The sequence below is a fragment of the Natator depressus genome, chromosome 10, assembly GCF_965152275.1.
Source record: "Natator depressus isolate rNatDep1 chromosome 10, rNatDep2.hap1, whole genome shotgun sequence".
NCBI classification, from domain to species: Eukaryota; Metazoa; Chordata; order Testudines; family Cheloniidae; genus Natator; species Natator depressus.
Window position 1 is genome coordinate 8,920,821 of NC_134243.1, and position 25,863 is coordinate 8,946,683.

At 42.9% G+C, this 25,863-nt stretch overlaps 1 protein-coding gene across 1 annotated transcript; it reads right to left on the reverse strand.

Annotated features, from left to right (window-relative positions):
- Positions 1 to 20,394, reverse strand: ARPC1A (actin related protein 2/3 complex subunit 1A). The gene is made up of 10 exons (XM_074965144.1): positions 20,208 to 20,394; positions 16,637 to 16,742; positions 15,835 to 15,939; positions 13,714 to 13,936; positions 10,562 to 10,669; positions 7,157 to 7,369; positions 4,687 to 4,762; positions 4,289 to 4,482; positions 3,117 to 3,207; positions 1 to 368 (listed from the first exon to the last, which is right to left on the reverse strand). The coding sequence occupies exons 2-10, from the start codon at positions 16,698 to 16,700 to the stop codon at positions 330 to 332; spliced, it is 1,113 nt and encodes a 370-aa protein (XP_074821245.1). The 5' UTR covers positions 16,701 to 16,742; positions 20,208 to 20,394; the 3' UTR covers positions 1 to 329.
- Positions 20,395 to 25,863: the final 5,469 nt, after the last annotated feature.

The window sequence follows — 25,863 nt, forward strand, 5'->3', positions numbered from 1 at the left end:
CAGTCTGTATCTTTTATTTCTAGCAGACAATTTACATAAAATTCCCCTTTTAAGTTAGTGATCCATAACTTCCTGCAATATACTGCTAACGGAGCAGCTTTGGTAAAGAATCGAATGCAACCACCAATCAAAACGAAAGAGACACAATCACAGCTGATTTTGAAACCAACACATTTCACCAAGTATGTATTTAAAAAGAAAATCTGCCAAGCCATATCTTCTCAGTGCTTCCAAATGATCCAGCTTACTCATCCCTTTTCAGGTCTGTGTGGATGCTGGAGATGCATGCTGTCAAGCAGTCTGTCATGCTAGATAATGGAGATCCATCTTTACATGATTCGTAGACCTTGGATAGAGGACTCTAAGGTCTTGAGAGAGAAAACATTTATTAGTAACTACTACAGCACCTTGTGTCAAACAGTCAGCCCCTACCGCAAAACTAAGTGATAGAACAAAACAGATGAAACATGAGACAGGTCCAGCTCCCTAACTTGGCCCAAACACTGGTTGGGGCTGGTACGTGCTACCAGATTATAAAGCAACGAACTGTTCTCTTACAAAAACTGTGTACAGTATACCACCAGAGTTACAAACTGGCTGGTCAACCACACACCTCATTTGGAAACAGAAGTATGCAATCAGGCAGCAGCAGAGATGGGAAAAAATAAATAAAAAAAGCAAATACAGTGCAGTACAGTGTTAAACATAAACTACTAAAAAATAAAGGGAACACTTCTGCATCGTAAAGTTTAAAGCTGTATTAAGTCAATGTTCAGTTGTAAACGTTTGAAAGAACCACCATAACGTTTTCTTCAGAGTTACGACCAACCTCCCTTCCTGAGGTTCTACTGTATTCCAGAGCTCAACAGAAGAGTCGGGGGGGTCTACAGAGACACCTGCTGGCCAATCTGCACCAACACATGCAATCTGGTCTGGAGGAAATTCTGAGACTTTGCGTCGAGAACAGGGCACGCGTAGGTGTACATATGGAAAAATAGCTTTCACAAAGTTGGATCCTTAGATCCTAATTATATCCCAATTATGGTTGGGTTTTTTTTAAAGCACCAAGTAGGGCACCCTGCCATAGGAGTGTCAAGCAGTACTCTGTGAGGTCTTGTGCTGAAATTTTGAACTATAAATCCTAGTTTCCAGGATGAATGACCTAGTCTGTTTTGACATCAAGATGAACCTAGTAAAAAGTCAGCCTAGAATCATTTGCACATTTAAATCCATTTAGGCTTTTGGTTTGAACTTCCATGTATTTTGGACCTCATGTTAGATGCTTTTTTGCTACGTTTAAAAAAATATAGTCAAGAAAGTCTCTGAAGAGCCTGGGTGCTGCCAAGCTCAGTCCTTAGAAGATGGAGAAAAGGCAACAGTGGCCCAGGTGCACAAAGGTATTTAGGTTCCTAACTTCGATTGATTTCAATGGAAGTTATAAGCCTAAACACCTTTGTAGACCTGGGCCAGAGTCCCTTTCATTGATGCAGTGATGATTCTGGTCTCCTGAGCCAGCATGGTTGTGGCTCAAAAAAAAAAAAAAAAAAGAAGAAGGGGATTGGAGGAGGAAGAAGAGGATTAACAGGATTCCTACACGGACCTGAATGATCCCATTAAAAAATTAGTCTGGATTAGTACCATATGCTGAGCAAATACATCTGTGATTATGTTGAGTCTTGGATCTGTCCTCTCTAAAGAGTTCACTAACAGTCCTAAATATCCAGAGTCTAGATTCCCTAATGCGAATACAATTTACATTAGGGCTGAATCCCAGGTCCTGATGTCCAGAGATTAACAAGTCACAGACAGTTCACACATAAGGCTAAGATTTTGTCATGGTTATTTTTAGAAAAAAAATCACAGACAGGTCACGGGCAATAAACAAAAATTCACAGAAGCCTGTGACCTGTCCCTGACTTTTACTAAAATGAGCTGTGACAAAATGGGGAATGGAGGAGCCAGCACCCACTGCTGCTCAGAGCAGCTGGGAGCTGCAGCGGCCCTGCTGCCTGCGAAGGCCGGAGCTCCAGGACTCGCGGCTGGGAGCTGCGGGGCCCCCAGCTGCCGCTCAGAACTCCAGGTCCCCCGCTGCCTGCGGTGGCTGGGAGCTCCGGGGGCCGCCCTTCACGGATGGGAGCTCCCCGTGCCAGCTGAGAGGGCCCCGCCGCAACTCAGAGCTCCAGGGCTGGGAGACACCTGCAGGGGCCCCCCACAGCGGCTTGGCGCGCCAGACCAGCAGCTGGGAGCTGCGGGGCCTAAGCTCCCTGTAAGCAGCGCGGCCGCACAACAGCCTATTCAGCACGGCGCAGGCATTCAGGGAACCCGCCCAGGGACCTACCGGGGTGCCCCTCCCCCGGCCCCAACTCAGCCTGCGGCCCGGACCTGCTGGGGCCAGGGCAACGTGGCCCGGACTGGCCTGACCCATCCCGGAGCAGCCCAGCCCCAGCCTGGACCTGCTGGGGCTGGGGTAGAGACGCCTATCCTGCAGCCCCAGCCCCAGAGCTCCCGTGGGGGGGAGAGGCGCCTCTCCCCCCCAAGCCCAGTTGCTTCTGTGGGGGGAAGAGAGGGCTGGGGGGGTCCTCTCTCCCCGCCGCACCCTTCTGCGCCCAACCCTCTGCCCCAGCCCTGAGCCCCTCATCCCCGGCCCACACCCCCTCATCCCCGGCCCCACCCCAGAGCCCACACCCCCATCCGGAGCCCTCACACCCCTGCACCTCAACCCTCTGCTCCAGCCCTGAGCCCCTTCCCACACTCAAAACCCCTTGGCCCCACCCCCACCACACAAATTTTCTTATGTGCACAAATATGGAGGTGATGTGTCACACATCACCTCCATATTGGTGCACATAAGAAAATTCTCTGCACACAGGTGGGAAAAATTAGAGGGAACATGGGGGGGGGTGAGGGAGGGGGACTGCCCTGCATAGTGGCTGGGAGTTGTGTGGGCCCCACAGCTGAGATCTCTAGGGCTCCCTGGCTGACAGCTCCAGCCCTGCAGCCCAGGGGCTGAAGCAGAAAATGTCACGGAGGTCTCTGGAAGTCACAGATTCCGTGACTTCCGTGACGTCCGTGACATAATCGTAGCCTTACTCATAAGCAAAGTAGTAAATACATACCTTGAAATCCCAGATGGTCATTGCTCCATCAATGCCAGTGGTGCAGAACTTACGACAATCTCGCTTGTCTACCTCATAAATAGACACTTGGCTGAAAACAGAGAGTGACAGCTGTAAATGAGCTCAGAATACCAGAGGGCCACAAATAGTGGAGACATGGTTAAGTAGACTTTAAAGCACTGGATATTACTGGCTTTGTAAGAACTGCAGAAGGTTCAATGCCTATTCTCCCATCGGAAGAGTGACATGATTGTAATGTGTACTTTCCGCCCGATTTTCAGTATGCCACTTGAGAAAGAATAAAGCAAGCATCATATTTGGAGGATGCCGGAGAGTCTGCCTGAAACCCCTCCATCTTTCATTGGTTGTGCTATCAAGTGAAGATTTCAAAACACAACCCCACCTCATGCATCTTCAAGGAGTAAGAATGGTGAAGCCTTTCTGCTAGTGTAAGAACTTGGGAGGCAGCCTCCAAGGCAGACAGGGAAGGTCATCCAGCACTATTATAAAAGGCTTATAATTTAAAGAGACCCCCACTTTACTTTAGAAGTGTTAGTGTATTTTGTGCACATGGAGTACTGGGGCAAACACAGAGGAACATCTCACATGATTAACTTGTATTCGCTCATTCCAGAAGAGTAATAAATACTGAAATAAATTTTTGAACATGAGGGTGCAAGGAGAATTAGTTTTTCAGGTGAATTCTGCTCACTGGATTTAGTGGCTTTGGTAAGTGTCAAGTCCTGGTTACACAGTGTCTGTTCAGGTCTGAATTATGAAACACATAAAACACAACTTTACCCAGAAGCAAAGGGAGATAACATGTGTAACTATCAATGTTAATGATTATCTTTTATCAGGTTCCAAACAAAACTGGAGCAATTAAATCTCCTTATTCAGGGCATCAGACAACAGCCCAAGGGGTCAGGAAGGAACTCCATGTCTCCCTTTCCAACAGCTAACTTCTATGCACAAAATTGCTAAATTGGCCAGATCCCTGGGGCAAAGCATTCTTGCCTTTCTATGAAACACCAGGAATAAGCAACTGTCAGTGAAAAGGTAAGTTTTCTGATAAGGGAAATCCAAGGTTGAAGGGTCTCAGATATGTCCTGGAATATATAAGGTGCCAGGGAGCTCTCCTTGTCACATGTCCTGAGCGCTGTGGCACTCACGTGATGCTGTTTTGATGCAGCGTCTCCAATGCAGTGTTACGATCTTCTGTAGTGGCTCTCTTGTCCATGTTGCGGAAGCGTTCCATGGCAGAAATATTGCGCTGAATGCTCTGCTTTGGAATGTCTAGTTTGGAAACGAAGGTCAGCGAGCCACGATCATCACAGTTAAAGAGCATTGGGCAGCAATCATGGCCCTGCAACAAGACATCATTAAGGCAAAAAAAAAATCTAGCTAATTAAGAGCAGCACCTTTGCTTTTTATACCGCACTCTGCTGCAGAACAGCTCATGCTGGTGCTTCTGAAGAGGTATTTTATTATTGACTAACTTCACAGTGCAGTGCTTCAGTGAGAGGATAACACATACAACATTCTACAAGGGGAAAGAAGAGACACTTACAGCTGCCACAACGCTGTTCTCAGAGACAAATGACACACTCAGGAATGGGAGGTACTCTGTTTTCAGCTGTGAAACCCTAGACACAAGAACAATTGTTAAAGAAGGGACTCACTGAAACCTCTTATCTTTTGTTTCAAGAGAATATGACAAAAGGGCCCATTCTCAGACAGCTTGCTATTAGTACACAAGCTCGTATAGCCCGATTACTATAATATGCTGCCTTCAAGTGACCCAAGTAGATTGTGACTTACATGAAAGTAATTACAGCTTAGTGCAAATGCCCTGTGAAATCTATTTTTATTTTAAATCCTGTGCCATGTCCCCAAGAAATTAAAGAAGAGACAATAGTCAATGTTTATAAAAATTCTACAGTAGTTTATACTGTGCTGCTGAGCAGGCAGCAGAGGGAGCCGTTAACCAGAAAAAAGAACAGGAGTACTCGTGGCACCTACAGAGAAGGTGGAAGTTGCCATACAAACTGTAAGAGGCAAATTAGTTAAGATGAGCATCAGCAGGAGAAAAAAAAAACTTTTCTAGTGATAATCAAGATGGCCCATTTAGACAGTTGACAAGAAGGTGTGAGGATACTTAACATGGGGAAATAGATTCAATGTGTGTAATGACCCAACCACTCCCAGTCTCTATTCAAACCCAAGTTAATGGTATCTAGTTTGCATATTAATTCAAGCTCAGCAGTTTGAGTCTGTTTTTGAAGCTTTTCTGTTGCAGAATTGCCACCCTTAAGCCTTTTACTGAGTGGCCAGAGAGGCTGAAGTGTTCTCCTACCGGTTTTTGAATGTTATGATTCCTGATGTCAGATTTGTGTCCATTTATTCTTTTGCGTAGAGACTGTCAGATTTGGCCAATGTACATGGCAGAGGGGCATTGCTGGCACATGACGGCATATATCACATTGGTAGATGTGCAGGTGAACGAGCCCCTGATGGCGTGGCTAATGTGATTAGGTCCTATTATGGTGTCACTTGAATAAATATGTGGACAGAATTGGCATCGGGCTTTGTTGCAAGGATAAGTTCCTGGGTTAGTGTTTTTGTTGTGTGGTTGCTGGAGAGTATTTGCTTCAGGTTGGGGGGCTGTCTGTAAGCGAGGACTGGTCTGTCTCCCACGATCTGTGAGAGTGAGGGATCATTTTTCAGGATAGGTTGTAAATCTTTGATGATGCGTTGGAGAGGTTTTAGTTGGGGGCTGAAGGTGACGGCTAGTGGCGTTCTGTTATTTTCTTTGTTGGGCCTGTCCTGTAGTAAGTGACTTCTGGGTACTCTTCTGGCTCTATCAATCTGTTTTTTCACTTCAGCAGGTGGGTATTGTAGTCTCTAAGGTGCCACAAGTACTCCTGTTCTTTTTGCAGATACAGACTAACACGGCTGCTACTCCTAAACCAGTCATTAACCAGAAAATTATTCCTGGCTATATGCTGACCTTATAGAGCATTCTGTACACAAGTGATGACACACATTTAAAAAGATTACACATTCCAACAATATTGATAGTTACCAATTTGGGCCTTTTCTGCTTGATAAGACAAAAAGTGAGGTCTCTATAAGGTTACAAAAATAACGTAAAACACTCCAGTACTTAAAGTATGTGGCTGCATCCTTTTAAGATACAATAGCTGGGCATTTATATCAATACTAAATGATCTCATCATTCAAGTTATTACAACAATACTAAGGGAATTAACGAACAGGCCAGGATTTCAAAGATGGCCCTAGATCATCTGTATTATTTAAGGATCTCTCTCTAGCTAAGTATACATTCTGCATTTCTCACCAGAGCTGTGTGTGTCACAATTAAACACAGCTGTGCTCAGATGGCCCTCTCCTCTCCCTACATCCCTGGAACAATGTCACCTCTCCCCATTCCCAAGAAAAGAGAGGTTGTACTTGTATACTGTGTTTAAATCAGGAGAAGGAGGAAGGGCGGGGGAGTACAGGAGGGTAGTAAAATATTTCTACCCTAGTTGGAGGATATAATTTAAAACCTTGCAACAAGTAAGATGGTAAAGAGGACAGGTGTGGAATTGAGATTTCATGGAATAAACAGTTTATTCTCCAGTCCCTAGTTAACACTATCAAATCAGGTACTAGATATGTAGAAGAACTGGACATGCTCTCACAGAAGTCTCCTGTAGCTATTCTACAGGAGAACGTAGTTTCCTAATAGCAGAACAAAACGCACAGTTTCAAAAACAAAACGGTTCTTTCAAAAACCATTCATTTACTCCAGATTGGTCTTATTTATCCAAAATTTCCAAGAGCCAACTTGAATAGGCCTCAGAGACAAGTCTTCTAAACTTTAAATGGACTGCTTGTACGAGCTGGACACAACACTTCTGGAAATACCAGCTTTGTTCTTCCTTGTTGCCAACACAACATTCCACATGCCATGCTTGCCCTTCCCTCCTAGTATCACAGGGCTAATAAATCACAAACAAAAAGAAAATACTTACATCATATTTTTTGAGGCATCAGCAACTGACACGGTACTATCATGGCTGACCCAGGCTAGGCGGTTACCACTGGCAGAAAAACTGACGCTGTGCACCCATCCCCCACTTCCAGCACCACCAAACTCTGACATCAGCTGCCCAAAGGGCATCTTTGAGCCCCATGGTGTGCTGGCTGGCTTTTCATCCACTTCCTTAATGTAAGCAGAAAACACTCTGCAAATAAAAGACACCAAAATGATAATGGAAAGAAAACCAGACACTTTAACTGCATAAAAATCTCACATTAGAGTCACCAGGACAGACGCTCCATTAATTATGCCATGCTAAAGCGCCGTTTTTTGAGCTTCCTTTGACAGCAGACTTCTGTGTGCTGTGGGAAAACATCAGCACTCAGCAGCATTATGCATAAAACGTACACAGCCTTCTATTCTATTGCATTAAGATTTTTGTTTCTTCCTTTCACAACACTAACAACCCTGACAATCAAAGCTAGGAGAGAATCTGAGAAGTGCAATATGTAATAGCCAGCTAACACAAATCCTTACAAAGATACCATTCTCTAGATTGAGCTTTGGAAAGAGAGACTGTCACATTCAGACTAACTGCTGGAAGAGCGCATCAAAACATATTAAACGGTCACTATTTTTCTGCATCTCTTTTCCCAGCACAGCTATTTATCAAAATGTGTTAAATAAAAAGTCTCCCCATATAATCAGATTCCTTTTGTGAGATTCAGGAGTGGCACAATATGGCATCCATAACTGCTACCATGGAAGTTATTATAATGTCACAGGCATAGGATTAACAGCAGCAGTTAATCCAGTGAGCAAGAATGTTCTTCCATTTGAACCACACCATAGTACAAATAATTAAACATTTCAGTAGAACAGCAGCAGTGATCAACTGATCATGCTCAAGATCAAAAATGCAGAGGAATTTTTTTTTTTTTTTTAAAGCCTGAGCTTATGGGAGTATTTTTTAAACTCTGCATGTGTGTGGCACATTGTTCCACATACGCTTTGAAGAACACACACGTCTTCAGTAAAACCAACAAATATAGAACAGAAAAAAGGCCTTAACTGCAGCTATGTTAATATGGCTACCAGAGAATTCTAAATTGTAAACATGAGTTCAATCAGCCTGGTCAGTTTAAAACAGAAGTTGGCAGAAGGACTGTGTGTTGTTGGTAGGCTTAAATTTAAGAGCCCTTTATAAGAATCCAGAAGGACATCTCAGTTAATATATGGAAATAGGACGTATGTTAAAAGCAGCAGAGTCTTTGATACAAGGCAAGAATAAATCAGTCCCACGTAGCAAGACGACTGGGAGATGACTGGTGATTGAAGAAAGCTTTTCATTTGCTGAGATTTCTTTCTGAACCATTCAATTTTTAGAACTAAAGCCATCTCTCTGCTTGAAAGTCTCCACATTCAAAGAGCACTAGAATATGGCCTTTATTTCCAGTGACGTTGCTCCAGCTACAGTATAAAAAAAACTCCCCTACATAGTGCTTGTAGCTATACTCTAAGAGAGAGATAAAGTTAAAGGAAGAAGCCCTATGGATTATCAAAGCCAGCCATCTTAAATCCAATTAAATAACTATCAACCAGCAGCACCTCTTGCCCTGGATTTTTATCAGCATGTCTCCTGCTTGTTGAAGTGATGTACACTGCTAGCTACTACTGATTTTGGCCATTTAATAACCTTTCAGAACCAGCTATCGGTACAGATGTGCTAAAAGCCCAGTTGTCTTTATAACCTCTAGTATATAACTGAACATTCGCCTGGAAAAAGAATTCCAGAGATCTGTATTCACCCTTCAGCAGAGAAAGACATTTCTCCTAACATTCAGAAATAGGTTATTCGCAGGCAATAAAAGTAAGATTTGGAAATGTGAACTGAGATGGACATTTCTTCCTCTGATGCATCTTCATAAAGAACCGTTCCGCTCTCTGATCAGAGTTGTAATTGGTATTAAATGGTCCATCCTGCAATGCAAACTTTAAATAATAAATGCCTCCTAAATATTGTAATAGAAAGATTCACATTTCAGAATGGACCATTTCCAGTGGAATGAAATGCAGGGCAGAACAAGTTTTCCAGTAGGAAGTACATGAAACGAGAATATTAATCTTCCATGAATCATTGTTCTGTTCTAAGGAAATCCTGGGAACTTGATTCAACCTATGTTTGGGAATTTCTTGCATATCCATATCTTCAATAAGATTCTTCAATAAGGGATGATTAGACACAACAAGGCATTATAAGGTAATCAATTCCAGCTTCTCAGCAGCAGTCAAAAGAAAAACCTTGCATGAGATTCTCTCCACATAAGAGGTGTTAGAGAAAAATACCAAGACAAAAAAAATTACAAGTCCAAGGAAACTGACATTAATATAAAAAACAACTCGCATTTAAACAGCACCTTTCATCTCACAGGGTTGCAAAATGCTTTAAAAACCATATACAGAAGGAACCTTTCACACACAACTCAAATGCAGTCTCTTCTGGAGGGGTGAAAGAACAGTTCACAAAAGTCAATTGTTTAGTGCAGGAAGTGAAGATGTATACCCTATCCAATTTAAACAAACTGGGCTTTGGTCAGAACACCTCTCCTCATGTGAAAAGTGCCATGAGATATCAAATGACCAAGTGCTCCAGACTTCAGATTTACATCTCATTTTAGACGAGGGACTGTAATGTTTGGGCCTAGCATTTATACTAGTAGACATTTTGAGTACACAGACCTTATTTTTAAGCCTGAATACTTCCCCTGTAGCATAAAGCAAAATCCTACATTTATTTTAAGCAGAAGGAAGGGAAATTCTCGCTACTGTGCAAAGCAAAAGTGTTTAAAATAAAAAAAAGAATATAGTGAAATCACCATGTAGAAAGTTACCTATCTGGGCCCAGATCCTGCAAGCTGAGCCACATGGATGGACCAGTGCACTGCACCCCATGACTTTAATGGGATGCTGTGCAGGTAGCAGGAATCTATCTGCACTGAGCAGCTGCCAAGTCTTCCAGCCTCATGCTAACAATGGCCAAAGATCTGTTTCAGATAAAAGATGGTGCTTGACAGGCTTTGATTTCATATTAGGAGCAGCATGGAACTGACCATTAGGTACCTGCACAGCTGAAGCAGTATTAATAAGTAAACACTGCTTTATGAAAGTAACACTGACTTTTTAGTGGATACACGCTAAAAATCCAAAGCCCTGTGTACCATGTGTAGTGGCACAGATTCAATAGTCTTTCAAGGCTTTATTTTATTTTTCTAAATAAATACATTAGTACGTGATGGGTTGCTATTTTGACAATGTATACAGGATTAGCACATTCTTACTGCTGACTGATTTAAATCAGTAACCCAAATCAACTTGCAAATGCTTTATTTACTCTCACCTGCATTTGAAGTCACAGGATCCTGCAGCCAGCAAGACATTATTGGGGTGCCAGTCCAGACTTAGGACAGTGGAGCGAATAGGCTTTTTAATGTGTTTGCTCACCCACCTAAAATATCAGGAAATAAAACGTATTTATTGAGAACCATTTGCTTACCATTAAAGCGCCAAATATCCCGCAGTATATGACTCCAACACATCAAATCACAGTGCAAGTGACTGGAAACATTCCAACTTGACATGTAAAGGAAGAGAAGACTGAAGTACAGATGGCCCATTCAATCATCATTACTGTTAAATCTGCCCCTATCATGGAATCATAGAATATCAGGGTTGGAAGGGACCTCAGGAGGTCATCTAGTCCAACCCTTTGCTCAAAGCAGGACCAATCCCCAATTTTTGCCCTAGATCCCTACATTGTCCCCTCAAGGATTGAACTCACAACCCTGGGTTTAGCAGGCCAATGCTCAAATCACTGAGCTCTCTCTTTCCCCCCCCGACTCCCCCCGTCCCAATTCTCACCAGAAAATAAATAGTTCTAGACATCATGGATGGAACTCCAGCCCTCTTATTACCCCACAGTGACAGTACATTAAAATGCAACACTTGTAATACACACCTCTATTCTATCAGATATATGTATTCTCTTTACTTTTCAGTTAGCGCTATGTAGGTTTTTGAGACACTGATCAGCTGAACTTTTTAAAGAAGACTTCAACTAGTTATTCTCTTTTTGCTCCTTTCTTCTACCTTACTCCATCTAGTCGAGATTTTGTAAATTCATTTCAGAAAGTACTGATGATTTCAAAACCTCCAATACAATTCATGAATCTCAAGGGGTTGTGAGCTCTGTCAGCCAGGCATCGACAATTAAAACAAAGAAACTACTATTCTGATCAGATAAGCATTTGGGTCCTATGCCCTTTTGAAATCAATTTTTGGAAACACTTTAATATACCAGAAAGAAAAGGTGTACTTGTGGCACCTTAGAGACTAACCAATTTATTTGAGCATAAGCTTTCGTGAGCTACAGCGCACGAAAGCTTATGCTCAAATAAATTGGTTAGTCTCTAAGGTGCCACAAGTACTCCTTTTCTTTTTGCGAATACAGACTAACACGGCTGTTACTCTGAAACCTTTAATATACCAGATTGACTACTCTGACCTTGAGCTCATTAACTTGATTTTGATGCAGTCATTTTCCTCTTTTATATGCCCCAAGAACAAGAAAACATTGCGGAATCATAATACTAAGTTGAGCAGTATTATTTTCTTTGTACAACATTCTGAATGCATTTTTTTTGCAGCGAGCTTTAAAGTGTTTTCTGCAGCTTATCAACTTTTCTGTTCTTTATATTTTATGGTAAAATTTATGAAAGTTTTATAAACTCATATTTCATGGAAATTTTCACAGGTTATTCAGAAGATTACAAAATACAGATCAATTAAATGCCGCATTTAAGCCACAAATAACAGCAATAGCAAAACAAAGCTTTTTCCATCTAAATATTGTGACTTGGGAGCAAGTTCTTAGCCTGTAACTGAGTAAAAAAGACTCTCTAAAGATGGAGGATTATGCAAATAAGGACGAGGTACCATTCAGTCCATGTTTGTAAATATATCTTAAAATGCAATGTCTTCTGGCCCGCCCAAATGCTGTGGCTTTGGCCTAGTGTAAATGCTAATGAAAAGTCGCATATATCTCACTAATCTTGTAAGAGATATGGAAGTGTTAATGGTTATACATTGTTTGATGCTGTCAGGTTCAAGTATGGTCACCCACTCCATTTCTGAGTGTCTGGTAGACCACTTGTTTCTTTACACATCAAACAGAAGAGATTTATTAAAAGTAAATTCTTCGCTTATGCAATACATTTGTTTTGAATGGTTATGTTTCAGATGGTATATGACTAAAAAATAAAAACTATAGAAACCTGTGAAATTCTCTCCTTTTGGGGAATTTCAGGGTATTTTGTTTTATCCATACCAGGCGGTTGGACCCTGCCGTGTGTGCGTGTGCGCATAGAGAGCCTGCCCTGCAATCACCCTACAATGGTCTCTCATCAAATGGGTCTGGCTCCCCTCTCTGGGCCAGGCCACAGTGCCACTCACTCAAATTTAGCCAAAACGCCTTCCCTACGCCCCATGATGATGGAGTTACTGGGCCAAACCTGAGCCGTGCCATGACCATTTGATTTCATATTTGGGAAAGATATGGGGCTCCATTTCTGAAGCCCTATACAACATTTACCCAAACCACTTCAGAATCTTGGTGAATTAGTATTGAGATGGTTTGTGTGTCAACCACAAAGACTATTACACCAAAAAACCTATTCGGTAAATGAGCCAAGTCCCAGGCGATGGTTAGTTATAAAAGAAATTCAGGCACTTTTGAAAGAACACCAAATATTTGAGAAAATCCATTAAACCTGTCAGAAATCAGGTAGTGGAGTATGAAAATAAAGGTTTAAATAGACGTACAGTAAAACCTCAGAGTTATGAGCACCAGAGTTGAAAACTGACCAGTCAAACACACACCTCGTTTGGAACCGGACGTATGCAGTCAGCAGCAGAAAAATAAAAAAAGCAAACAGTACAATACTGTGTTCAACATAAACTATTTAAAAAAAAGGGAAAGTTTAAAAAAACAGATTTGAGAAGGTAAGGAAACTGTTTCTGTGCTTGTTTCATTTAAATTAAGATGGTTAAAAGCAGCATTTTTCTTCTACATAATAAAGTTTCAAAGCTGTATTAAATCAATGTTCAGTTGTAAGCTTTTGAAAGAACAAACCATAACGTTTTGTTCAGAGTTACAAACATTTTGGAGTTACGAACAACCTCCATTACTGAGGTGTTCATAGCTCTGAGGTTCTACTGTAAGTGTTAGAAATACATTTTCAGGGCACTGTTCAAGGATTTAGCTACATATTAATATTAATGAGAACTGCATGATTAAATCACATGAACAACATGTACCCTTTACAGCTTTGAAACGTTAAGAAAACCTCAATAAAAAAGATAAAAACTCAGCAATTAAAGCACATCTATGGTCCATTAGCTGCATTTTAAAATACACTATGGAATACAGAACCAAGACAATGTATTGCCTCATGGATTTGCCTTAATGGAAATCATCAAGTTTAAACTGCTCACCAGTCATTTTCAGACTCAAAGTAGCACACAGATATGAGTCGAGCTCCACTTCCTACAGCAAATTTATTCTCCAAAGGAGACCACTTCACAAAGGTGGCCGCGCGATTAATTCTCAGAATCACTAGAGTTGGCTTCCACACGCCGTCTTTCTGACTCCAGACGTAGGCATTGCGGTCTGCACCACAAGTTACAATGCGGTCGCTTTTGGGAGCCCAATCAATACCTGCAATTTAGACTTCTATTAATATCACATTTTCTTTCTTGTGAATCCCTGTTTACTGTACAGCAACCCAGAATGGAGACATCAGCTATTGCCCTTTGCCATGAAGACAGATACCAATGATGTCTTCAGCCACCACTCATTCCGTGACTATTGTAAACCTTTACTGCTCCTGACTTCCCTCTCCAAATCCCTCTTACTGATAGACTTTACTGGAACATAGACTGTGTGATAAGGAAGACTGCTTTGAAAGCTCGCCCATTTGTAGCAGAATGGCTACCGTCCTCTTCCTCCACCCCCTCTTCTGGATCCCAATTCTGATTTCTGCAAGAAGCTTATTACTTCAATAGCTAAAGACGCAGTACTTCTAAAACTTCGCCTAAACTTCTAGCACAGTTGTTTACATTGCTGCTGCCAAACTACACAGTCATGGTCTAAAACTTTAGACAGTAGTAGTTTTTAGCTTTGTTCTAACATTTCTATCAGTTTTTATGTAGGAATACAATACTTATGTCTGTGTCATGCAGACTTACGCTGTGCCATCAGCCAAAAATACATCAATGTCAATGCAAAGCAGCAAATAAATGTCAGAAAAAAAATAGTATAAAACATCCCTTTGACAAGCTTGCCGCAACTTTCTGTCTTTCCTATGCAATGATGGATGTTCTCAACTGGAAATATTCTGAACAGAGTTATTTCCTATTTCTTTCCTCAGCAGCTTTCTTTTTGAGTCAGACTGCTATCATTAGTCTCCCCCTGCCACAAAAATATATGTAGACCTTCCATAACAGCACTACTCTAGTACTAAAAAAAAAAAATTCCTTGAGCATGCCAATTGAAAAAACAACATGAAAGATTCAAAAATAGAATTAAAGTGGAAAAATATGGCAGAATCTGATACCTAATATTTTTAGATGCAACGTTTATTCTACAATTCATTTCTGGCCTACTATAAAAATAGGTTTCTTAATGTTAAAATACCGCAAGTATCAAGACTTGGTAAGCTTTAAACACCGCATAGCACCTGGCATTTTCAAGTGGCAGTGGTATGCAACATTGACTTCTGTAATGAACACCAAAATGTTGCCCAATTAGGTGATGTATGTCTTCTTGCTAGTGGCAACAGGTGCAACTAAAATGCTGAGGAACACCTTTGGGGATGACAAGTCTTTTGTACATTCAACCAGGCTAAGTGGTTAGGTCAGCATGCAAGAGTGTAAACTGCTGTGCTTGCCAATGAGGAGCAGGTAAGTTTGGCAAAGTTCCCACAAAACCTTGTAGTACAAGCAGAGGCTTCTGTCCATTTAGTGGGCTGATATCAGCCCACAATACTGGTGGACAGGGCAAATGTTGATTTTAACTAGTTTCCTTTGTTAGAGAATAGAAACCTTTTCAAAAAAGCACCAAGTAATTTTGTTTAAAAGGCTAATGCAGGACACTCCCATTTTATACACACTACTGGGGTGACTCATGTTTTGGTAATCTTACCATTCCTACATTTTAATTTTGGATCCTGAAAATTACACAAAGTATGACCAGAGAAAAATCACGACAAAATTGGCTTATTTGAAAAGTTGAAAAAATTATTCCTGCTCTCTCAGTAAAGATTGTTTTTAAAGTCACAGGAACAGGACACTACTACTTTTTACAGCCTTGAACTTAATATGGTAGCTACTCAATGGAAGTGTTTGGAAATCAATGCTTTGCTTCCCTGCATTTGCTTTATGTGGTCCAGGAAAATACTGCAAAGCTCAACATAAAGTGAGAGTGCCAACCTATACAAAGGTTGGATCATCTATTCATCACTTACAGATTTCTTACTCTGTTTGTCAGACTACTTCTTAAAAGCAGGTTGAATCACTTTCTATAACAATGTTGTCAGACTCTGCATATTCACTTACCTGTAATGTGTCCATTGTGTTCCTTCAGCTCATGAGCTTTTACCCACTGGTTCCCACTCTTCTTATAGATGTGAACTTCATGGTTATTAGGGCTAATGGCAATCTCTGGCAAAGGGAATGAATCCATTAGTAAGTGAGATTATTTTTTATGACAAAAGCTTTAGAACAGCATATCTTTCCAAATCAAGTCTGTATTTTTCAGTTTCAAAATGTGTACACAGGTGGATACAATCTCATTGGGAATGCAGAGTCTGGACTAAAGAGACTTATTCCCAAAGTCCAGAACACATTGTAGGGCATTTCTTATCTGGAGAAGCTGTGAAGAACTTTAGAGCTGTATGATGTTCAGTATTCAACAGTCTCCAAAGAAGAAAAGAGGTTCTGAAGGTTATAATCCAAAATGGGTGGGGAGAAACTAGGGTACAAAAAAGGCTGGATCTGGGGCATGGAAAAGAGGGTTAAGAGTGAGGGTAACGGGAAGTCATGTTGCAAGTGATGATGCCCACTTCAATCAAGTTTTTTGCTTTTGGGCACTGCAGCTAAATACTTCTAAGACTCTAATTTCCCGTATACCCAATGTCCTAGTACGGAATTTCGAAGACTATCACTATTGCAGCACATTTTGCCGTTTTTAGGGGAGCGCTCAGTGAGGAGCACTAGGTATTTGATATGGTCTTGTAATTGTTGCTGTACTGGATTGTTTTCTTCTTTTCAAAGTTCTGGGTCACCTTTCTGTAAGTATATGGTTCTGTAGCATGTACAAAATACCAAAGGGGAAAAAGATAATTAATTTGGTACTTACGAGTACGATCTCTGTTCCAGGCATGGCAGGTGATTGGTTCTAATAAAAACTGATGTAGAGACATTCTGAATAAAGGATATTCTTAGTGTTTTAACCAGTGAAAAAACTGAAAGGAATAAGAGTTGAAAAATCAATGCTTTAAATTTGATAATTACACAAAGCTATAGTCTTAGGCATTACTTACTAGGGTTGTTTCAGTCAAATACTATAGCATATTTACACAACATCATAACTAGTTCAACAAGAGTATAGATGCCTACAAAGGTCACCTTTGCTATCTCACGAATTTATAAAGCACCCATTCACTATGGTATGCAGACTTATTTTGTCTTCTCATTCTTAATACAGCTAATTGCAAATTATCGCTTCTTAGTGTTTCTTCACACATACGAGTGAGACAGGCTTTCCCTGACTTATGAAAAGTCTTCTAACAAACCTAAATAATTCTACATAGATATAGAATGTTGCTTTTTAAAAAGCTCTCTATTTAGAGGGATATTTCAATAAACTGATCAAAGTCCCCTGCAATATCAAGGCTCAATGGCAGCATTAAGATGATTCCAGGAATATTTTTTTTTAAATGTTGAAAGTGTCATTTTAATATTAAACACACACATTCCACTGAAACTCAATTACAGTCTACTGACACATTTGTTATGTGATAAATTATTCACTTGATTAATCCCAAAAAGAAACTACTTCTAATTAGCTATACATTTTTGGATTACAGAATTTTTTCATGAAAACTGAACACTAAAACATAAAAATATTCTAATCTGTAAATAGACAGTTTATTTTAAAAAAGTTTAGTATTCCATAATTTGTATCTGCATTAAAACAGATGCCACCGGGTTCTGCAACCAAAGTTGTGTTAGTGAGTAACCACACAACTATATAATACAGTACAGTCTGAGACTCTATACGTTCCACCCGCACAACTGTCAAAAGTATAAAGATAACACTGCAGCAGTTTAAAAGCACCTGGAGTCATCAAACTACATACAGCTCAGTACATATAATTTGTATTTGCCAATCCCCACACATATGCCTACTAAATTTCATATCCAAGGATCAATTTATAATAGTCCAGGAAAAAGCTTTTTTCCTACATGCATCTAAAAGAAAAAAACAAACACAGTGATGTCATTCTAAGACACACATACCCATTATAATCTGAAATTACAACATACCCAAGTATGGCCATGTTAGCCGAGGGTGGAGATTGCAAGGCAAGGTAGGAATTCAGATGCAAACAGGAAATGAACAGAACCCAACAGAAACTCAGGAGTGAATGGAAGATGAGCAACTCCTTACTGAATTTAGCAAATGGAATCACAGTAGTTTAACAAATGATACAGCATTCCAACACCACCAATATTTTTGGAGACTTTTTTTTTTTTTTTTTTTTTAAACTTAAGTACTGTCCCCATGTCATTACCTTACACTTAAGGAAACAAATACAATTATATATCAGTGTACTTCTTCTTAAAGTGCATTTTGAGAAAAACAGTATTTAAACTTTTAGCTAAGGTCAAGGTGATATAATTTTAAACTGACACCTGATTGCTTGTTCTTCTAACACCCATATTTGGGTAAATCAAAGTAAACTATTATTGGAGAGGTTTTATCTGGTCCTACCAAAGTGTTATGTCATCGTTTCCTTAATTAAAAGGGATTTGAGTTACCTCTGACCTGGAACAGCCATGATTTGAGATTCCATTTGTTAATCTAAACAAAATGCCTGCAACTTCTTTTTATCATCTTCTTGTTTTAGTGCACGCCAACACTCAGTGGCAGTAAATTTCCATATACAGGAAAAATTGAAGAGATGTTCCACCAACAAGGATGGCTCAGCCCTTTCTACTCTTTCAGAAATAAAATGTTGAAAATTTTCCAAAACCCAAAGAGTATAGTTATTTCAAAACACGGTTTCTAACACAATCCTGCTACTTTCCCACACAAGCGCTACATGTTGGGGACACACTCCGGTCTTTATAACATCTAGTCCACAGATTTTACTTCTAAGCTTCACACTAAACAGCAAGTTGGTATAAAAAAATAGATGCTCACACATGAAAACAGCTCTAGTTCACCTTAGAAAGATTCCCCCATATCCAGTATTAACCTAAAATGCCCATTCCGTGAATCTAGATAAAAGGTATCATCCATTCTTTCCAAATGACTGGGTTTCTCTAGTGCAATAATGGTATTAATAGAACAGACATTAGATCTCCCTTCAGCTTTATAAAGCGACAGTATTCTGTTTTGGAGGACCAACTAATCACTACAGAGCAATGCTGGGGACAGATGTTCTCAAAAATGAATACCTCTCAGCCACACATTTGATAACTGCACTATCCTTTTCCTAACCTTCATTTTTAAGAGAGTCAAAAAAAATTAGTACAATTTTCAGTCAAACCCTTCCTAATCACCAAACAGCTCACTGCAGGACAAAGACGCTAATCCATACTTTAGTGAAGTCGGCCCTTTGATATTACTGACAGGTATTCAGTGCAGTTCTCAATCATCAATATCTTCAACTCTCCCTGCCAGACCAACCTGAGAATCCCCCACAGGAAATAGATTGCCCCAGTTAACCTTGTTATCTAGGTACTTGGCCTAATATATCTAATTAATTTACAGCTGCAGAGTAATAATCCTTGCTTTGCAGTATCAAGACTGGAATTTTATCTTTCTGTACAGTACCAGCTTCCTTTTTCATGGGTGGCAGGGAGGGGAGCGAGATAATGGGGTGAAGAAGGGGTTTTAGGCTGCTCTCATTCCCTAACCAAGACAGGATGAACATGTTATGGGGCTATCCCCAACACACACATAGCAGGAATACTGCCCCAGAATCCAGATACAGTGCTAAAAAGGCAGAGATTTTTTTAACCCCCATCCATCTCCTTTCAGATCACAATAAATCATCTGCAACATCTGGAAGGGAAGTTAAGTGTCTGCAGTTCACCGCCTCTTGCTACTGTCATCCCCTCCGAATCGGTCTGGGTTGCTCCGGCGCGGGGCTAGCTCCTTACAGCCGGGGCGACCGGCCCAGCCTGCCGTCCGCCTTCTAAACAGAGACGCCGTTTCCGACCCCGGCCCAGGCTGTCACGACCGGGGCGCGGGGCTCGCCCTAGACCTTGGAGGGCCGGCAGGAGGGGCTCTGGCGGGCCCCCCCCCGGCTGCTCTCAGATGTGTGGGGAGCCCCGCACGCCGCTGGGTAGGAGGGATCAGCCCCAGGCGGGAACACGGGGGTGGCGCGGGGACAGGACAGGACAGGACAGGACAGGACAGGTCCGTGCCGTGCCGTGCCGTGCCCCCCCCCGCGAGGGGTGAGCGGCTGCTCTCGCCACCGCCCCCCCCCCCGGTTCCAGGAACAGCCGGACACCCCCCTTCACCCCGCCCCCCGGTACGGAGAATGGGTGGGGAGGGGTTCCCGCCCCCCGGCGTGAGGGAAGGGGGCGGGGCCCAGGTACCCCCCACCCGCTGAGGGGAGGGGCCCAGGAAGGGCCGAGCCCCCCCGGGGGGGGAGATGAAGGGCCCGGGGTCCCCAGGCGGGCCCGGCACTTACCTGGGGGGGAGGGGAGGAGGCAGCGGAGCGGGACTCGCGGACTCTGGTCAGTCAACGCGACTCCGCTCCGGGCGGCGAGAGAGGGAGCGGCCGGCGGGGCCCGGCACTGACAAGCGATCCAGGAAACAGCCTCCGAGTCTGCGCCCGGGCCGGGAGCCGCTCCTCTCACTGCGCCTGCGCACACAATCGGGGCGGGGTGAGGTCCTGCCCCTACGCTTGCCTGCGCACGGGCCGAGAGCGGCTCCTCACTCTGCGCCTGCGCGTAGAACCGAAGCGTGTTGAGGCGAGAGCGCTTCTACACAATAGCGGGGGTGGGGGGGAGGAGGAGGAGGAGGAAATAGGAAGGAGCATGCGCAGTGTCGCCAGCCTGAAGGGGAGAGCTGTACATGCGCAGTGATCAGTCCTGGAGGGGAAAGTTACACATGCGTACTGCTGTTGGTTAGTGGTTCTGTGCAGAGCTACTCCCTGAGGTGTCTCCCGAGGGTGGGGCTCAACTTCGCGCTGTGGTTTGTGGCAGCGCCTGTCAGTTAAGCAGGATCTGGCTGATCCAGCAGCTGGGTGGGAATTCTGACCTCCTTTGTCAAGTGGTTTGAGATCTACTGATGAAAAGAGCTGTGTAAAAGCTAGGGAGTAATGTTATAAATCAAATTGGGATGTCATAGTTACCCCTATTCTACAGATGGGAAAACTGAGGCACAAAGGGGTTAAGTGACTTGCCCAAGTTCATCTAGTGGGCCAGTGGCAGAGCAAGAGTAGAACTCAGCTCTCCAGAGTCCCGGTCTCGTGTTCTATCCTCTAGGTAACACCACTGTATTTATAAAAGGCAGCACTTGTAAAACTGGCAACATAGTACAGAAAGGACAAGTCTGAGTGGAGCGATGGGAAGATTAGAGCGATTCTTTGCAATATGCAATCACTGGAGTTCTTATTGGTCTGCTTATAAAACTAGTTGAGTTGTACAGATTAAAGATATGTAACTAGGTCAACTAAATATTACATAACAGGATTGAAATTGCATTTAAATACAGTATTACATTTACAAAATGATTTTCACTGGCAGATGGGTGAAAGCAGCTGAGCCAGATATGTTACAGAGAAGCCGTGTTCTGCAGGAGCTCAGAGATTTTAAATGCAAAAATACTAAGGCCTTGTCTACAATAAAGGTTTCCAGGAATCTCCCACTTCGGCTCCAGCTGTATCACTGGTGTAGCTGTGCAAGTTCCAGTGCAGACAGGCTGTCAGCAGTTTCACCATCACATAGAACCATAGAATCATAGAATATCAGGGTTGGAAGGGACCTCAGGAGGTCATCTAGTCCAACCCCCTGCTCAAAGCAGGACCAATCCCCAATTTTTGCCCCAGATCCCTAAATGGCCCCCTCAAGGATTGAACTCGCAACCCTGGGCTGGAGTAGAAGACTTAGTCGTGAAAAGGTCAGTGACCAATCTACACTAACACTTCGCTAACAGTGGTGGAACTCCACTAATGTGAGAGCAACAGTGGGAGATTTTCAGAAGAACCTAACTACAGCATTTGCTCAAGAAACTCCCTGAAAAAGCACAAGATCAAATCCGCACAGACACACCCCTGGAACCCCGACCTGGGATATTCTATCTACTACCCAAGATCCATAAACCTGGAAATCCTGGGCACCCTATCCTCTCAGGCATTGGCACCCTGACAGCAGGATTGTCTGGCTATGTAGACTCCCTCCTCAGGCCCTACGCTACCAGCACTCCCAGCTACCTTCGAGACACCACTGACTTCCTGAGGAAACTACAATCCATCGTGATCTTCCTGATAACACCATCCTGGCCACTATGGATGTAGAAGCCCTCTACACCAACATTCCACACAAAGATGACTACAAGCCGTCAAGAACACTATCCCCGATAATGTCACGGCTAACCTGGTGGCTAAACTTTGTGACTTTGTCCTTACCCATAACTATTTTACATTTGGGGACAATGTATACCTTCAAATCAGCGGCACTGCTATGGGTACCCGCATGGCCCCACAGTATGCCAACATTTTTATGGCTGACTTAGAACAACGCTTCCTCAGCTCTCGTCCCCTAACGCCCCTACTCGACTTGCGCTATATTGATGACATCTTCATCATCTGGACCCATGGAAAAGAAGCCCTTGAGGAATTCCACCATGATTTCAACAATTTCCATCCCACCATCAACCTCAGCCTGGTCCAGTCCACACAAGAGATCCACTTCCTGGACACTACAGTGCTAATAAACGATGGTCACATAAACACCACCCTATACCAGAAACCTACTGACCGCTATTCCTACCTACATGCCTCCAGCTTTCCCTCTGACCACACCAACGATCCATCGTCTACAGCCAAGCTCTGCGATACAACCGCATTTGCTCCAACCCCTCAGACAGAGACAAACACCTACAAGATCTCTATCAAGCATCCTTATAACTACAATACCCACCTGCGGAAGTGAAGAAACAGATTGATAGAGCCAGAAGAGTTCCCAGAAGTCACCTACTACAGGACAGGCCTAACAAAGAAAATAACAGAACGCCACTAGCTGTCACCTTCAGCCCCCAACTAAAACCCCTCCAACGCATTATTAAGGATCTACAACCTATCCTGAAGGATGACCCAACACTCTCACAAATCTTGGGAGACAGGCCAGTCCTTGCCTACAGACAGCCCCCCAACCTGAAGCAAATACTCACCAGCAACCACATACCACACAACAGAACCACTAACCCAGGAACCTATCCTTGCAACAAAGCCCGTTGCCAACTGTGCCCACATATCTATTCAGGGGACACCATCACAGGGCCTAATCACATCAGCCACACTATCAGAGGCTCGTTCACCTGCACATCCACCAATGTGATATATGCCATCATGTGTCAGCAATGCCCCTCTGCCATGTACATTGGTCAAACTGGACAGTCTCTACATAAAAGAATAAATGGACACAAATCAGATGTCAAGAATTATAACATTCATAAACCAGTCAGAGAACACTTCAATCTCTCTGGTCACGCAATTACAGACATGAAAGTTGCGATATTACAACAAAAAAACTTCAAATCCAGACTCCAGCGAGAGACTGCTGAATTGGAATTCATTTGCAAATTGGATACAATTAACTTAGGCTTGACTAGAGACTGGGAGTGGCTAAGTCATTATGCAAGGTAACCTATTTCCCCTTGTTTTTTCCTCCCCCCGAGACGTTCTTGTTAAACCCTGGATTTGTGCTGGAAATGGCCCACCTTGATTATCATACACATTGTAAGGAGAGTGGTCACTTTAGATGAGCCATTACCAACAGGAGAGTGGGTTTGTGTGGGGGGGGCGGGGGAGAGAGAAAACCTGGATTTGTGCTGGAAATGGCCCAACTTGATTATCATACACATTGTAAGGAGAGTGATCACTTTAGATAAGCTCTTACCAGCAGGAGAGTGGGGTGGGGGGAGGTATTTTTTCATGCTTTGTGTGTATAAAAAGATCTTCTACACTTTCCACAGTATGCATCCGATGAAGTGAGCTGTAGCTCACGAAAGCTTATGCTCAAATAAATTGGTTAGTTTCTAAGGTGCCACAAGTACTCCTTTTCTTTTTAACTATAGATGAAGTTTGCCTTAAGGTATTAAGAAAAAAATGACGGGACATAGTTTCAGAATGCAGACAACTGCAAAATATGTGCAGGCATGTGCAAAGAGATAACTGCAAGTGCACAACATGAATTTGGGATTCAAAATGGGTAATTAAACACAAATGCATTTGTGGGTGAAAGTATCTATTTTCGAAGTGCAAGGTAGGCTCCGACATTTGAAAATTTGTCACTTTCAGGCACAGAGATTTTTTCCAAGATGCACTTGCTTAAGACTTCAGTATAGCATCCACCTAGGTTATAATAATTTTTCAAAATCAGTTTTCATAACCAATATTGGAGCTGTCTGACTTAGCAAAGGCATTATATTGATCTCAAATAGCCACACTGGATGTACTGAAGTTGCAAAATTTGTGATTCTTAGCAAAGGAAGGTAAATTTATGCCATCATCTTGGACAGCTTCCATAGCTGGTTCAGACAGGCCAGTTTAACAGCTGCAATGCTGTATTTTAATCTTCTGTGTTTAAATGGATTGTGTGTGAAATGGTTGTGACATACACTGGGGAACGAGGGGGCATGATTCAGTTGTTTTTAACCTGATCAAAACCTTAAGTAAATGCCATCTTTCAGCTGTGGTCTTTGGTTCATGTTTTTCCTTGGTAGTTCCTGCAAGATGAGGTCTTCCCTGAAATCAATGGAAGTTGGGAAGCTCAGCTCCAAGGGTCAGGCCTGAAATGAGCACATTTGGAAACAGATTTAGGGCCTCAGCCATTTGGTAAAGTGTCAGATATCTGCCATGACAGCCCCGCTTCCTAGGGTTGCCAATTTTGTTTGGATGTATTCCTGGAGATTTCATCACATGACATAATCTTTAATTAATTAAATAGATTAAATTTAATTAATTCCTGGAGACTCCAGGCCAATCCTGGAGGGTTGGCAACCCTCCTGCTACCTCCTGCATACAGGAGAGTTGTAGGCACAGCTACATTTGCTTCTCTCAACCTCCAAGGGCAATGGCTACAGGCAGCTGGGTGGACTGTCTTCCCTCTTGGCTCCTGCCTGTGCCTGCTGACACCTGGCCCTCGTGGAGCTCCTGGGTGAAGATGGTTGTGGCTGGTAGGGAGGTGGAGGGAACAGGTGATCGCTGTGGGAGGGAGGGGGAAGAATTGGGGAGGATAACACGGAGAGGGGGCTGAATGAGGGTGGGGGCTCAAGGTTCCCCTCCCGATCACCTCACATACCTCAGGGCTCCCACTGCCCCCCCCCACACACACACACGTTGGAGGGGCTTGACTGGTTTGATTTTTGAAGGAGGGAGGAAGGCAGATTGGGGCAGTGAGGATGGGGAACGAAGGAGCCAGCAGGTGGCAGTGTTTATCCCAGGCTCTGCTGAGGGACGTCAGTCGATTTGGTGCAGCCGGACACTAGTCACCATCACCATTTCCCCTTGGGACAACACAGCTGCTGCTTGGTGTTTCTGGCACCGGCTTCTTCAAGGGCTGCAGCATTGTTCTCCCTGGCATCACGCTCCCTAGTTTCAACTGATTTCTCCTACAGCTTAAGGGCATGGCTGACAAGCCCAGAGTTGGGGATTCGTAGAAACGTAGGACTGGAAAGGATCTGAAGAGGGCATCTAGTTCATCCCTCTACCTGAGACAGGATTAAGAATACGCTGACAGGTGTTTGTCTAACCCATTCGTAAGAAGCACCAATGACGAGGATTCCAAGGGACTCTCCCTTGGAAGCCTGTTCCAGTGCTTAACTATCCTTCTAGATAGGAGGTTTTCCTCATACCTAATTTAAATCTCCCTGGCTGCAGATTAAGCCGATTACTTCTTGTCCTACCATCAGTGGACACGGAGAACAATCAGTCATTGTCCTCTTTACAACAAGCCTTAGCATATTTGAAGACTATTATGAGGCCCCCCTGTAGATTAAATATGCTCACTTTTTTAATGTTTCCTCATAGGTCAGGTTTTCTAAACCTTCTATCAGTTTTTGTTGCTCTCCTCTGGGCTCTCTCCAATTTGTTCACAGCTTTCTTGAAGTGTGGTGCCCAG